This window comes from Panthera tigris, chromosome C1 (assembly GCF_018350195.1).
Source record: "Panthera tigris isolate Pti1 chromosome C1, P.tigris_Pti1_mat1.1, whole genome shotgun sequence".
In the NCBI taxonomy this organism is placed as follows: Eukaryota; Metazoa; Chordata; class Mammalia; order Carnivora; family Felidae; genus Panthera; species Panthera tigris.
In genome coordinates, this window is record NC_056667.1 from 41,185,209 (window position 1) to 41,200,170 (window position 14,962).

Genomic DNA, 14,962 nt, shown 5'->3' on the forward strand with positions numbered 1-14,962 from the left:
CCACTTTAGTCAACTTATTCTGCTTACTCCATTGTTTCTTTGCATTCTCTGCATTCCAAAGCATGTTTTAAAATCTGGTTACATTGGTCTTACTCAGTTTCAAGGTTATACTAAATGATAGTCTGCTTTTATTTTAACATTCTTTGTTGTATTGTGCAGGACTTGGCTGCAGTTGGAACCTACAAGTTCTTATTGTCTTTATTTAAACGAAATTAATTTTTTATAAAAGTAAATAAGTGGACTCCAGGTTTTTCCAGTGCAGAAGGGTTATTTACTCACTTGATGAACATGCTTATTTACCTGGAGATACTGGCTTTACAGGCTCCTAGAGTTGGAAGGGATCTTAATGTTTTAACACAACCTCTACCTATTTTTATAGTGGAAAAAATAGTTTCAGAGAAGCCAAAGGACTAGCCCAAGGTCACAGTTAGAGACTAGATTAACTAGGCCTAGAGTCCTATGATTCTTGCTCTTTTGACTATAGAGAGAACCAGAGTGCTAACCTGCTGCTGCTGTTCTCCATCCTTTGCTCTCCTACCTCCCCAAACCCTAGTAATTTTTCCAGTGAAGCCACTAATTTTGATTTCTTTTCAGATTCAGCATCTGAATCTGAAAAACATGTTCTCCTTCCAGAGCATATTGTCCCTCATTTGGCCTCCTTCTCTTTATAGCCTCTCTATGCTTATGCTAGCCCCTGAGTCTAAGGATGCCTTTTCTGGTTATTTTCCATTTTCCTGCAGATTGATTCTTTGCCCTTCTTTGCTCTTTGCTCAGGAAGGCTGACCTTTACAGCCTGTGTCACCTGAGGCTCTTTTTCCTTTGGATTCTGGTTGGGGTTAGCCAGTGGGAATGGGAGGTAGTGACAGACGATGGAAGGAGGAAAAGAGAGAGCTCTTGGGGTCTTTATTCCTCTTGCTACTCTGTTTTGATGCATTTCTGGCTGTGGCTATGGACTATGTTAGAGTGTCCTTTGATTAGCTCCTCCTCCAGTTCATCCTAGGTAATGTTTCCTTCCTTGTTCCTTTAGGCTTGAGGTGGTGAAGGCTTCCTGCTGTTCCTCGTTCCTGGGTCCAGCATCCCTTGTTAGTTTACTTAACCCTGCTCTCATTTCTATAGCCCCATCATTGAAGAGAAGTTCAAATACTCCATTTCATTATGATGTTTCCTGCCTCTGGCCACTGCTATAATACTTTCCCCCTCACATGTCAGTCCAAATCTTGTACTTCACAGTGCTACCTCTGTGAAACCTTTCTTATCCTCTCAACTTTCCCCTCTGATCTCTTAGCACTTTTCTCATAACACTTATTTAACCACGTTTGAATCAATTATTTGTAGACAGATGTTTATCTTCTCTTACAGATTTGAAACTCTTAGGGCACGGTCTACATCTGATTCATCTTGGCATCTAGCACAGTGCCATAGTCAAAAAAGATACCCAATGAATAAATCATTATTGTAACACTGAATTCCAACCCTAGAACGGTATAGGTTTCCTCAGCTTTTTGAAATTAGAGTGTTCTTATGAAATCTTTCCTAAGTCAAAATGGTGTAAAGTGAAGAAGCAATTACCATAAATTTAAGTGGAAAGATTTCTGAAGGATCTTAGACCCCAAAAATAACCTCTCAGACTTTTCTGACACTTTAGGTCGTCTTGCTAATGGATGCTCAAGAAATTTAGATAAAGCACAAATGTTCACAGATACAGTTCAAGCTGTGGCAGCATAATGGCTGAGATGCTGAGTGTAGTTCCCAGAGAAGGAGCTTGGTGGTGCCATTCTTGATTGTGGTATTTGCTGCCTCTAACAGCTTGCTGCAAAACAAATGTTGAATGCTGTTTTTGCTTTGTGCCTTTTTTCATAAAAGCAGATATCCTCTTCAGATATCTTTTGGTTAGTGAAAATAAGTACTGATGAAGGTCTTTTGTGAAAGCAAAGTGGTAAGGTGGACTTTTGAAAGATCAGGGGATACCTGCATGTGTAAAACTGCTTGTGAGAAGATTTGGCATAAGAAGAATGAGGTTTTAGAGGGGTAAGTCAGTTGTCATTGCCTGGTCTTGTTTTTTGTTTGTTTTTATTTTTAGTTTATTTATTTTGAGAGAGCATGTGGGTTCATGAATTGGGGGTGGGGCAGAGAGAGAGGTAGAGAATCCCAAGCAGCTCTGCACTGCCATTGGAGAGCCCGACACAGGGTTTGATCCCACGGACCAAACCATGAGATCATGACCTGAGCCGACACCAAGAATTGGACGCTCAATCAGCTGAGCCACCCAGGTGCCCCTGCCTGGTCTTGTTTTTTGTACTGCCTGTATAATACAGTGTCTTATCTGTTACTTCTTTTTTTTATTTAAGAAGTTTTACCTAGCCATAAAAAAGCCAGCTTCCGTTCTTGTAAAATAATAAATCCTTTAGAGTAAACAAGTTATTTATGCTTTTTTCATGATAACGCTGATTTATAATTTCTTTGATTACTTTTTATGTTTAAATGCTAACAGGTAGGGACATTTCAGAATTCCTTCATTTGCAAAATTTTTATTGAGCACCTCTACAAACCAAGCACTGGCCTTGGATACAGTTGAGAACAACACTGAGTCCTGTCCTGATATATTCTAGTTATGTTTTAGACCATCTTGATAGATTTGTGACCACAATTAAACTAAATTAGGGTAATTTTCTATGACACTTTTAACAGCTTTAGCAAAAACTGAACCTGTTAGTTCTGTTTAATGTTCACTGGCAGCTAAAATGAGATATACAAAAACTGCTTTGGCATATATGATTTTTAAGGGATATATGCCAAACCAATTACAGTATTTATTCTTTTTCAGTGTTGTTCTTCTATTTTTGTTTGGTTGGTTTATGTGAGATTTAAGCCTTTTAGTACTTGTCTGTTGGTCTGACTAGTTCATCATTTAGCTCCTGTTAGATATTGTTTCATTTTCAGTGTGTTATGTTTTGCCATACAGAGAGATCTGGGTTTGTTAGAGGAATATATCAAGTTTTGTTTTTGAAAACATTTCATAATCAAAATTTCAACAACTATTATGCTGTGAGAATTCTGCAGTTATTTCAAAAATTGACCTACTAAAATACCCAGGTTAAGGATTCATGTGTTTGAATATGAGTTTCTGTTAGTTATGCTTAGAGCAAATATCCAGTATTTACCTAAAACTTTCATTTCTGTGGGCCCTTAACAATAGTGAGACTTTTTTGCTTTCCAGAATGCTGTTAAACCGCATGCTAGGTAGTAGTCTGAGGTTGGGGAAAGGAAGAATGTATTTTTTCCATCTCATACTAGTCACTCAGAGCTTATATAAATCTTGGAATGAGTTAACCTGTGACTTGTAAGAAAGAGATGGCCAATAGCCTGACAGCTAGTGTGTGAAAAGAAAAGCTTTGGCTGATTGCCACCATCACATGGTCAAACAGGGCTTTGTTAGAGGGAGTGATGTAGTGGGTGTTTTTGTCTTTCATGAGTTTGCTTTCTTGAATGTTGAGTTATTATGTTATTGGCAGGAAGGATGTAGAAAAAAATAGGTATTCTGCTTTGTTTTACTGGCTATTTTTCTTCTTGACATTTATTTCAACATACTGTTGATTGCTAATTTTTTAGTGCCCTCCCCCTTTTTTTTTTTGCTAGTTTGTGCTTTTGATCTGTAAATGATGTTACAAATCTGTTATGCTACATTTTGCTTGGAAAGGTGTACCTGAGCAGCTGTATTGTCAAATTTACTCTCAAGACATTTTACGCATTTATAGATAATTGTAAGAGAATAATTTTGCAAGCTAAAACAGTAATAAAACTTTTGAAAAATATTTATAAACCTGCAGTTTCCAAATATTTTTACATGTTTTTGAACTAAAATAAATATATACTTATTTTTAATAATCAGAGACAAGTGAATGTATAAACTAAAAACTATACCAGTCCCTGTCTCAAATACCCCCTTTCCTTAATCCCCATCCCCGGTAATAATACGTGATGTATTTCATGTGTTTTGTTACTTGCATTTTATTTCAGAGGGGAATATGTGTATAAATAAGATAACTTTTAAAAAATGTAGCATTTATATTATTTACGTCTCCATTTAGCTAGCATAAGGTAAGCACCCAGTTAATGTTAATTACCTTGAGTTACGTTAAAGCCTTACTTCTGTAATTGGCTTTCTACATTGAGAGCCTTTAACCTCGTTTTTCATTTAAAACAATGTTTTAAGTATTTTGCTGCATTCTGACAACTCAGAGGCAATCTCACACACTTTCCAGGATGCTAGCTACATTCTTTATAGAGAAGGAGCCCATACAATTTATTGTCCAGACTGGAACACTTTTGAGATTGAAGGGATTGAAGGAGGCTGCTAATAATTTTTTTATGAGACAACAGGCATAAACATTGATTACCCCAGACGAACTAGGATATGTGGTCATCCTATTCATAAACTTCAGGTTTTTATTTGTTGTATTTAGTTTTGACAGGACTTTTTATATGACTTTATTGAATAAATTGAGAGAACTCTTGGAAAAACAAGCTATCAATGATTTAAAAACAGAGGAAAATGGTGCAAATCCCAAACCTCTTTTGTGCAGTTGTAACCAAGTCATTTTATGCAGTCAATATTAGTGTTTTCTTCTGTAAGTTCTTAGGTTACATATAGGGTCAGCATTAGATGAAGAGATCATGAAGAATAAGCAGTTGTGCTAAGTTATGATTCAAGTTCATGAATTTTGACACCAATGTCTGTACATAATTCCTGTTTGACAAAGGAGTTCTCTTTCCCAACTGTATGAGCAATTCACGTTTGCTTTGTGGTATATATATTTTTTAAACAGAAACTTAATACTATGCATAAGCCATTTTTTTAAACCTAAAAGTGATTCCTTTTTTAAAGAGCTGATGTACTTTCAAAAATCAGTTTATTTTATGGTGAAAAAGGCTTTCTCTATGTTGTTTGACTCTTTGTGACCACAATAATAATTCAGTACAATTTACCTTTTATGATTCAGGCTTAATACCCAGTACTTTCCTGAAAATCTCATATGGAATTTTTTTTCTGATCTATTTTCTATAACTGTATTTTATGACTTGTTTTGTGTATTGCTCATATCTTTATTACTATTATATTCAGAATTTATCAACTTACTGTGTTCCTTTTTTAAAGGAACATTAAATACAATTTCACTTAGGCTTATATCCTTTTTTGATTATGGGTCTCTTAAAATTGCATATGTTTTATGGTATTATCGGGTTATTAATCAGTTTTGTTTTTATCAAATATTCATTGAGTGCCCTCTTTATGTTAGGCACTAGTTAGGCCCTGGAGATAATGAATCCTGGTTATTTATGATTCCAGGTTGTGAAGAGGAAGTGGAAAACTTACTGCTGTGTTACTTTGCAAATTCTTTCATTTCATTTATCCAACAACTTTGAATTGTTTGTTATTATGCCCATCTCTAGATGAGAAAATGGCAGTGGGGAAAGTAGCTTGGCCAGATCATACAGGTAATTGGTTAGGAAGTTGCAGATTCAGGATTTAAAACTAGATCAATCTGACCTTAAAGCTTGTGCCCATTTTAGCTACCTCAAGCTCCTTCAGGCAGTTTTTCTAGTACATTTTAGTGCTCTTATGCCATGAATTCTTTTCAGACATTATTGTGATTTAAGAGAAAAGTTTAACGGGTTAAAGTCAAAGGACTGGGTTGAAATCCCAATTAAAGAAAACTCCTGCCTCATGACTTGGGTAAATGCTTATAAAAATAGGGTTAATGTCTGTCTACCTTACTGTCTTGTGATAATCAAATGAGAAAACTTATAAAGTATCTACCAGAGGACCTAATACTGTGAAAAGATTTTAATATAGTACATCCATGGTGAATCCATGGTGTTAGAACTACAGAAAAAAACCTTATAGGATATTCTTGGGGTACCTAGCAGTGCTGGTAAGTTAACTATAGCTACCATGTTGATAAAAGAGAACTTGCTCTGGAGGCTTAGGTTATCAGAACATTGACTTAAATGGAAAATAGCGTGAAGTTACAGTGGAGGAAAGTATTTAGTAATAGGCTCAGTTTTATTGACAGTTTTGAATTGATAATCTTCACTCCAAATGAATTGATAGTGGAGTAGTCTTTAGGATTAAAAATAGAAATTCTTGCCCTCAGAAATTCCTTTAGGTGAGGTGAATAAACCACAGAGACAGTAGGGATTATAAATGTTTTCAGGTTTTCAGCAATCCAAGAAAATCACAGAGTAGTATACTTGACATAAAATCATAATCTGATTAATATTTCTGGTTTCTTTAGTATACTATTTTCATCATTAAGCCAACTTTTAAGTCATTTGATAAGGAGACAAAATGGTGTCATTTCTCAAAAAACTTAATTTGTTAATAAATTTCTAAGGAACAGAAAAGCCATTAAGTTTGGCATAAAATATTCTTTTTTTTTTTTTTTTAATTTGCCACTTGCTGCTCACGTACCTACTTTTCCTCTGAATATTCAGTTACAGGTTTTTCTCTTATTATTCCTTTACTTAATTATTGATGTCAGACTCACAGCATGGTAAAGTAACTTTCTATTCTCTCTTTTCCTTACTTTTATGGAAGATCAGTACCACACTTGCTTTTTTCCAGTCTTCTGGTATCTCTCCAGTTCTTGAATTTTCAAAAATAATTGTAAGTGATTGAATTGTAAGTATGCTCTATACTTCTTTCATTGGATGAAAGCCTATCTGTGATGCATGTCATCTCAAATTGCTAATTGTGAACTTAAACTTTCCAAATACTCTCATATTTTATCAAAACGACATTTCTGCAAAGTTTTCATTATTTTAATTATCAGGTGTGTATTTTGCTAATTTTTAAAAAATCATCTACTTTTGTCTGGATTCATGTTGTTGTTGTTTTTTTTTTTTTTCATTAGGAGGCTTGTTTTCTTTGGTGTTTTTCCTTTGTTAAATTTTTAAGCTGCTACTCCCCTTTACAATTCTACTGTTGATAACTTATTCTGTTTTCTTGTTATTCTGAAGTTTTCTGTGAGATTTACATGGTCTGATTTCTCTAATATATTTTCCTTTTCTCTTTTTGCAACATATATTTATTATATACTATTCCTATATAAGAGAAAGCAGAGTATAGAGTACTTAGTCCTTTATGTTTTTGCTGTAAAATAAGATTTGATATGAAAATAATTACTCATTTGTTAATTTCACAGTGTTATTTATTCAGCCATAGCCCTTCCTGTTCTGTGTTAATCTCCTCCGTTCCTCAGATTACTCATGACTTTCTTATTTCCTGATTCTGACCTCAACAAGACCTTTAACCACCTTTTACCACCTTTACCTCCACTGTTCATTACTCTTCCTCTGTTACCAGGAATTACTTTAAAAGCTCTTAACTGCCTGCCTCAAAAATTGCCTCCTGTACTATTTTACTAAAAGAGTACCTCTACAAAGCAGTTACCGTTCATATGTACTTCAGTTTTAAGGACGTCCTTGTAATACTTTTTTTTTTAATGGAGGTGAAGCATTTGGTTATGTGTGTGTATAAATAGTGTTTAATGGCCCCAACTGAAGTCATTAATAGGAATTCATTTAATTTTGCTGACATTTGTTAGCTTTGAAGTGCTTTCTGAGAAGAGAAGTGATGCTATTCAATATAAGTATTAGGAAGATAGTAGGAAGTACTTACATACAGCTCTGAGGCAGTCTGATGTTCTTCTGGCAGTCTAGATATTATTTTTGAAATTGGGCCAAATGTTTCTTTATATATTTTAAACTGAATATATAGATCTTGGCTGGTGGCGAATCATGTGTTACTCTTCTTTATACAGCTATAAAGTCTTGATTTTATAGCTTCCTTTATTAGCAAAGGATTCTTTTTTGTTGTTGTGATTTTTGTTTTTAAAATGTTTATTCATTCATTTTGAGAAAGAGAATAGGGAAAGGGCAGAGAGGGAGAGAGAAAGAATCTCAACCAGACTCCACACTGCCAGCGCAGAGCCTGATGCAGTGCTCGAAACCCCAAACTGTGAGATCATGCCCTCCGCCGAAACCAAGAGTTGGGCACTTAACCAACTGAGCCACCCAGATGCCCCTATTAGCAAAGTATTCTTGAAAACTAGACTGTTTTGTTTTTAGTATATTTGCCACATAAAGGGGCTTTTTTTTTCCCTTTTTACGTTGATTTCTAATTTTATGGATGTATGTAACTTGCAGGTTTCGTTTCTTTTGTTCCAATTTAATTTCTTTTACATCACAGATCATTTGCCTTTACTTCTCTGTAATAGTTGTGTTTAATTTAAACTTTAGGTTCACCTGGGTGGCTCAGTCGGTTGCCTGTCTGACTTCGGCTCAGGTCATGATCTCTCATAGTTCCTGAGTTCGAACCTTGCATCGAGCTCTGTGCTGACAGCTTAGAGCCTGCAGCCTGCTTCAGATTCTGTTTCCCTCTTTCTCTGCCCCTCCCCCACTAATGTTTTGTCTCTCTCCATCTCTCAAAAATGAATAAATGTTAAAAAAAAATTGAAACTTTAAATGAATTCACACAGAAGTCATCAAATGAGAACTATGGCTCATCAATATAGTAAATTAGGGAGCAGCAACCTCTTTGGTCCTGACTGCCAAAAGTGCAACAAAACCACTTTGGTCACTGCTAAAGGACAAAAGGGAAGAAAAGAAAGACCTGAAGTGAAGAAGGGAGTGAGGGAGTAGGCAAAGGGGAGGATGAAGACAACAGAAAGGCAAGAGGAATCTTAGGGAGGAAGGGGAGTGGAGTAGACCCTTGTCAAGGCATCAGTAGCTGCCAGATGCTGCAGTCAGTGCCACACACATTTATTCAAGGCTGAACTATCCCTGAGGGTATAGTATGGAATGAGTGGTACATCTGCTTGACCCAGCCAGCTTGTTCTCAAGAGTTATTATAAGATGCCCCTGTAAGAAATATGAAGTCACACGCTGTCTTAAAGGATCTGCTCTGTTTGTTCTTAGTTCTTTTGAAGAAAGACCATTGTCAACATGGTGTAAAGGGCTATATATTCTGATAATTTGTTTTAAAACAAAATTCCATTAAAAAGGACATGAATAAGTGTAGGGTCTTATTGTAAATGTTGAATAGAAAGAGGAATAGTTATGACTTAAAGGGAATTTTTATGAAATAGTATATGTTAGGAGGTAACGAGTTCCTTGTCTGTTGAGATATTTAAAGACTAGAAGACTTTTTTTTTTTTACATTTATTTTTGAGCAACAGAGTGAGACAAAGTGTGAACGGGGGAGGGGCAGAGAGAGGAGGAGACACAGAATCTGAAGCAGGCTCCAGGCTCTGAGCAAGCGGTCAGCACAGAGCCTGATGCAGGGCTCGAACCCACGAACTGTGAGATCATGACCTGAGCCGAAGTAGGACGCTCAACCGACTGAGCCACCCAGGCGCCCCTAGAAGATTTTCAAAGACATTGTAAAAGTAACTTCAGGTGGGAGGTTTTAGAGATGGCTTTGTTTCTGTGTACTTACTGTAAGTCACAATACATAGTAACAACTTGGTATTTTCTTCTAGTGTGAGGAAGCAGTTTAATTACTATCAGTTGTCCATGTTGATAAATGTGTGCATGTTGTTTTATTGATTGCAGATTGGGCAACTATACATTTTCTGTTTAAGTACATTAGAGATGTATGGATTACTGTGCAAGGAAGTTTAGGCTAGTGCTGGGCTTTTACGCTAATAACTCTTGTTATAAACCTCCTATTATACATTACATAAAAATAGATTGGTGAGTAGATCTTTGACTTGGATGTTACGACGTGTGGAGTTTATTCTGAGGTTAAAGGAATGTTGTGGAGGACTATCTAGAGGCAGGTCTAAGAAGAGAGCCAGGTTGAGGTTCTATGATTATAGCAACATCAAAGGATTGTTTTTTAAGAATTAATTTAGGTGGGTTTTAGATCTCAGTAATTTAAATCCAGTTTGTTTCTATTTACGGAAGGATTTTTAATCAGATTTGTTCAAAATAATATGTTAATTACATTTTGGATTCAAAAGAGGGAAAATTCTTAAAAGTTACATTTTCTAATTATTTAGATGCTTTACCTTTTATTTATGACTACGCCATTAACCTTTCCAATATTTAGTAAGCATAATGTATTTTACTGATTTTTAACTGGATCTTATACTTACGTTAATGGCGGTTATGTTCTATTGCTGTGTGAAACAAAAACTAAGCCAAGCAGTTCTAATTTTTCTGTGGTACAGTAACATACAAAGAAATTACTTCCTTCTTTCACAATGCAGTACTGTAGTATCTCTGAAATGTAATGGATCTATCCTTCCTTTTCCACATCTTTTATTATCATGCTCTATATAGTAACTGTTTTTAATAGGAAGTTTTTTGGATTATCTTTTAAAATGAAAATGTTTAAACCACAGTTTTATTATACACGATGTTTATTATGATTTTTCTTAAATTTTGTTTTTATGCATGACATTTCATTGGGAAGGGATATTTTAATACTCATTCAAGCAGTTTCTTTACATGTATATACTAAAAAACAGGCAGTTGTATTGCCTTTGAATTTGAAAAACAAAATGGGTTACAAGCTAAGTTGATTTTCCCATGGTCTAATATGACTTAAGTTTTTGTTTTCGTTTTTTTTTACTGTTCTGATTCAGAATTTGAAGCAAGAGCAACAATAAATGCTAATAGTAGTAATTGATTGTATTAGTAATTGTCTTAAGTACTAGCTGTGGTATCAATAATAGTATGAGGAGGATGCCTATATTTGGCAGTTAAGAAAACAGCTTAGAGAGACCTGTTAGTGGCTGAGCTGCAATTAGAAACCAGGCTTGCCAACCCATTGTTGTTTTCCATACTATACAGTCTCAGTCTGGTGTTTGAGATAATGGTTGTAAAAGTGCTTTAGTAATAATAAAGTATTGTGCAGAGATGAGGTGTTGGTATAATACACAATGAACCCTGGCCTCAATTTTCTAAATTGGGAATGTGAAAATGATCAGCATGTTTTGGCCAATAAGTGAAAATCAAGTATGGTATGTTTAACTGGTATATTTTACCCATTCAGTGCTGAATTCTGTGGTTGGGTTGGGATTGTGACATTAGTGGTTTGTGACCCTTTTTAACTGCATGACATTTGGGCATGCAAGTATGGCAGGCTGGTAGTCTTGTTCAGTCTCCCAACTTTGTCTTTTATTTTTTTTAAGATTTTTATTTCTAAGTAATCTCTGTATCCAACACGGGGCTCAAACTCAAAACCCAGAGATCGAGAGTTGCACGCTCCACTGACTGAGCCAGCCAGGCACCCCACTTTTTGTCTTTACACCTAGGATTGATGTGTTTTTCAGTCGGAGATGATTACTTTTGAGTAAAGTTAAAACATAGGAATCCCATGCTCTTGAAGTTTAAAATTTTTAGTGTACAAAAAGTGGGACATGCAAATGCTGGACCCTTAAACTGAGAAATGAGTGGGCCCTTTAAATAAATAAACATTTACACCGTGTCCAGAGTGTAGTGTTCATGCCAAGGGTGAAAGTGAGTAGGGAACTTGATTAAGACAGAAGTATTGTCATTTTCACTTAGAGAGGGCCCTATTAGAAGAGGTGAGAATTTTGAGGTTCATTTTTCTTTTTTAATAAGGAAGGAGGAGAATGCATCAGTGCTAATGGGGTGGGTTAGGGAATGAGAGAACTAAATAGAATATGAAGTTAAGATAAGGGACTGGAGGAATCAAAGTGGGGGTAAAGTAGGAGGTAATCAAGGTGGTGATCAAGGTTATTTATCTAAATTACTGTTGCTCTGGATATCACTGGGAGCCATTTTGGGAGAGAAGAAAATGATTCTGAAGAGCAGGGTGAATCCTAATTTAAGCAGCAGCACATGTTTGATAAGGGAACAGGGCTAGAAGTTCATGAGGGAGATTGATGTACCACTATTCTTGGAGAATTTAGATAGTTTAAATATGCCTATTATTTATGTAAAAGTACTATTTTTACTTCAAAAATTGAAATGTCATGTATGAAGGATGAAGTATCTATCTTCTGTACTATTAAACATTGCATGGGTACTGTTAGATTTATTACAAATTTTCTTTTTCTCTAGGGTTTGGATTCAGGATTTGTTCCTAGTGTCCAAGACTTTGATAAGAAACTTACAGAGGCCGATGCTTACCTACAAATCTTGATAGAACAATTAAAGGTATGGCATTAGTTTATATACTGGATTGGTATAAAGTAGTAAATGTTACTGAGCTTCATTCTGAATGTAAAGTTATTTGATGTTAATTTGAACCCCTAGATGGTTCCTCAGCAGTTTTTAAAGCTGACTTATTAAAAGATCTGGGTGACTTATTCATAGATCTTTATCTCTGATTTATATTGATAAATTGTATAATGCACTTTTTTGGCCATTAAAAAATAAATATCTAGACATAATTAGAAGAAAGCATGATAAGATTAGATTCATATTCTGTTTTAAAGTTCTTTGAAACTGGTGAATTTTAAAGTCATTCAATTTCAAAGGCCTTGGTTTTTCCATTTTGGGGATTGGGGTTGAGAGAGATGATTTCTCTACTTCATTTATTATTACTGAAATTGTCTTTTTCAATTCCTACTTTAAAATTAATTACAAGCAGGGGCTTCTGGGTGGTTCAGTTGGTAAAATGTCCAACTTCAGCTCAGGTCATGATCTCGTGGTTTGTGAGTTCAAGCCCTGTGTCGGTCTCTGTGCTGACAGCTCAGAGCCTGGAACCTGCTTCAGATTCTGTATCTCCCCCTCTCTCTGCCCCTCCCATGCTCATGTTTAGCCTCTTTCTGTCTCTCAATAATAAATAAACGTTAAAATTAATTAAAAGCAAAAGTCCTGGGAAGAAAAAGAAGTGTTAATAAACTTGGATCACAGAGCAGAAAAAGCTTAGGTTTCAGTTGATATTTTAAGTTCAGAATGTTTTCTTTTGCTTGTAATTCTACCAGAGTAATTGAACTTGACCGTTTAAAATAATTCAGTAGAATTGGATTTGATACAGTCCTTTGGAAAAATGTACGTTACCTTAAAAATACATGTAGATCATCCCTGGAAGAAAAGTGTTCAAGAACTAAGGTTTGCTGTTTTATGTTTAGTACATGTATATAATATAGTAAAGTGGCTTGATACTATAATCGTTTTCTTTTTAATCCTGTAGCTTTTTGATGACAAACTTCAAAACTGCAAAGATGATGAACAGAGAAAGGTAAGTTCTATAATCATTATTTTGCCTTAAACCATTTTAAAACCAAGAGCCTTTTAGAGAAATAACAGAAGGACCTCAGTGTTTTGGCTACTATCATAGTATTGTTTACTGTTTATGGTAGTACTGCTGTACAGACCAGGGCGGGGCAGAGGGGGCAGGGGGTTCTGGGGAATTTCTGTTATGGTTTCATAATTAAATGAAAGGGTAATGTACAAAATTTTTAATATGATGCCCATTTTGTTAAGTACCACCTTCCTAGAAGTAAGTTCTGTTTAGAGGTTTTTAAATGTTGAAGGTAGAAATTTTATTTTATTAAATTGATTTGTGGTCACTTCATATAGTAAACTGGCAAGAATTTGCAGAATTAACAAGAAGCCACAGTTGAGGAAACAAAACAAGTGTTGCTTTAATTATATTTCCCCTACTGCCCTCTGTGAATTTCTGACAATTACTTTGTATTTTGAATATTGCTTTCTTCCAGTTAACATTTTTTCTTCCTTGATTAGATTTCCTAATGCAGTATCATTTATTTTTGTTGTGTGTTTCTTTTGACTGTAGCTTTGCATTTGGCTCTTTTACACTTGATAATAGTATCTGTAACTCATGTTTAGCTCCCTTTCCATTCTTAGTTTTGGAATTTAGTCCCATGTCATTTTTAAACAGCTTGGCAAAGTTTAAGGTAGTTCTGAAACACATGTTTTAAAATCATATAGTGAATCAGTCTATAGAAAAGAGACGTTTTTTAATAAAACGAATAAAAATGTTTTGTATTCTTACAAATGTTGAATTGAACCACATGAATTTTATTTGCAGATGTAATCATTTTCTTTTTAATCCTGTAATCCATAATCTGTAAAATATCTGAATGTTTTATTTAATGTTTGATATAAGTTTTAAAAAGTATAACCAAAAGTACTCCCTTTCCAACTTGCTTGTACTCAGAGTTATGAGTACATTTTAGTAAAATTCTTTAAATGATGAGTAGAAAATAATGATATCTCTTTGTGCTTCTGATTATTTCTGTTTAAAATATCTCATTTTTCACAGAAAATTGAAACTCTCAAAGAAACAACAAATGTAAGTTATGTGTTTGATAAACTCTGGCTTTGCATTAGAAAGTACTTTAAAATGCTGTTTCTATTTTAAGCTGCCACTATTAAGAACAATTGAGATTTTAATTTTTATGAATTTTTTACAAGGCTGTTTAAGAATTTTATTATTTTCAGGGAGCCTGGGTGACTTGGTTAGGTGTCTGACTCTTGATTTCAGCTCAGGTCATGATCTCATGGTTCATGAGCTGAAGCCCCACATCGGGCTCCGTGCTGACAGTGTGGAACCTGCTTTGGATTCTCCCCCTCCCCCTCCCCCTCCCCTTCCCTGCTCTCTCTCAAAATAAATAAACATTAAAAAAAAGAATTTTATTTTCTAAAGGAGTTAAAAGGACTAAAATAATCCCTCTAATTGAAATGGACTTCATGTGCCATTTTATTTGTTTCTGGTCTTGTCTGTCTGAGATTCTTGGATAAAAAGTGTCATCCATGCACAACGTAAATTCTCTTATAATTAAAATATATTATGATTCAAGCTTTCTGATGTACTGGCCTTCTGACATTATGTAATAGGCTACTCATAAGATCTACATTTTGATAAAAGCCTTTTTAAAAACAAAGTAGTAGTATTCTAGGTTTACCAGTATTGGGGTTAGAATCCTTTACTCTCCATAATTCCATAAAAGTCTTC

General features: G+C 35.0%; 1 protein-coding gene across 9 annotated transcripts in view; it reads left to right on the plus strand.

The window, feature by feature from the left end:
• The window catches only part of OSBPL9 (oxysterol binding protein like 9), a 194,810-nt gene that overhangs the window by 134,234 nt on the left and 45,614 nt on the right, over positions 1-14,962 (plus strand). For 5 of the 9 annotated variants that reach the window (XM_007077217.3, XM_007077218.3, XM_042997151.1 and 2 more), the window contains 3 exons: positions 12,097-12,192; positions 13,175-13,222; positions 14,270-14,299. In XM_007077217.3, the coding sequence (XP_007077279.2) occupies positions 12,097-12,192; positions 13,175-13,222; positions 14,270-14,299 (174 nt within the window). Of the gene's footprint in view, positions 1-6,598; positions 6,668-12,096; positions 12,193-13,174; positions 13,223-14,269; positions 14,300-14,962 lie in introns of all 9 variants that reach the window. The other 4 variants (XM_015535319.2, XM_042997150.1, XM_007077216.3 and 1 more) reach the window with 1 other exon arrangement.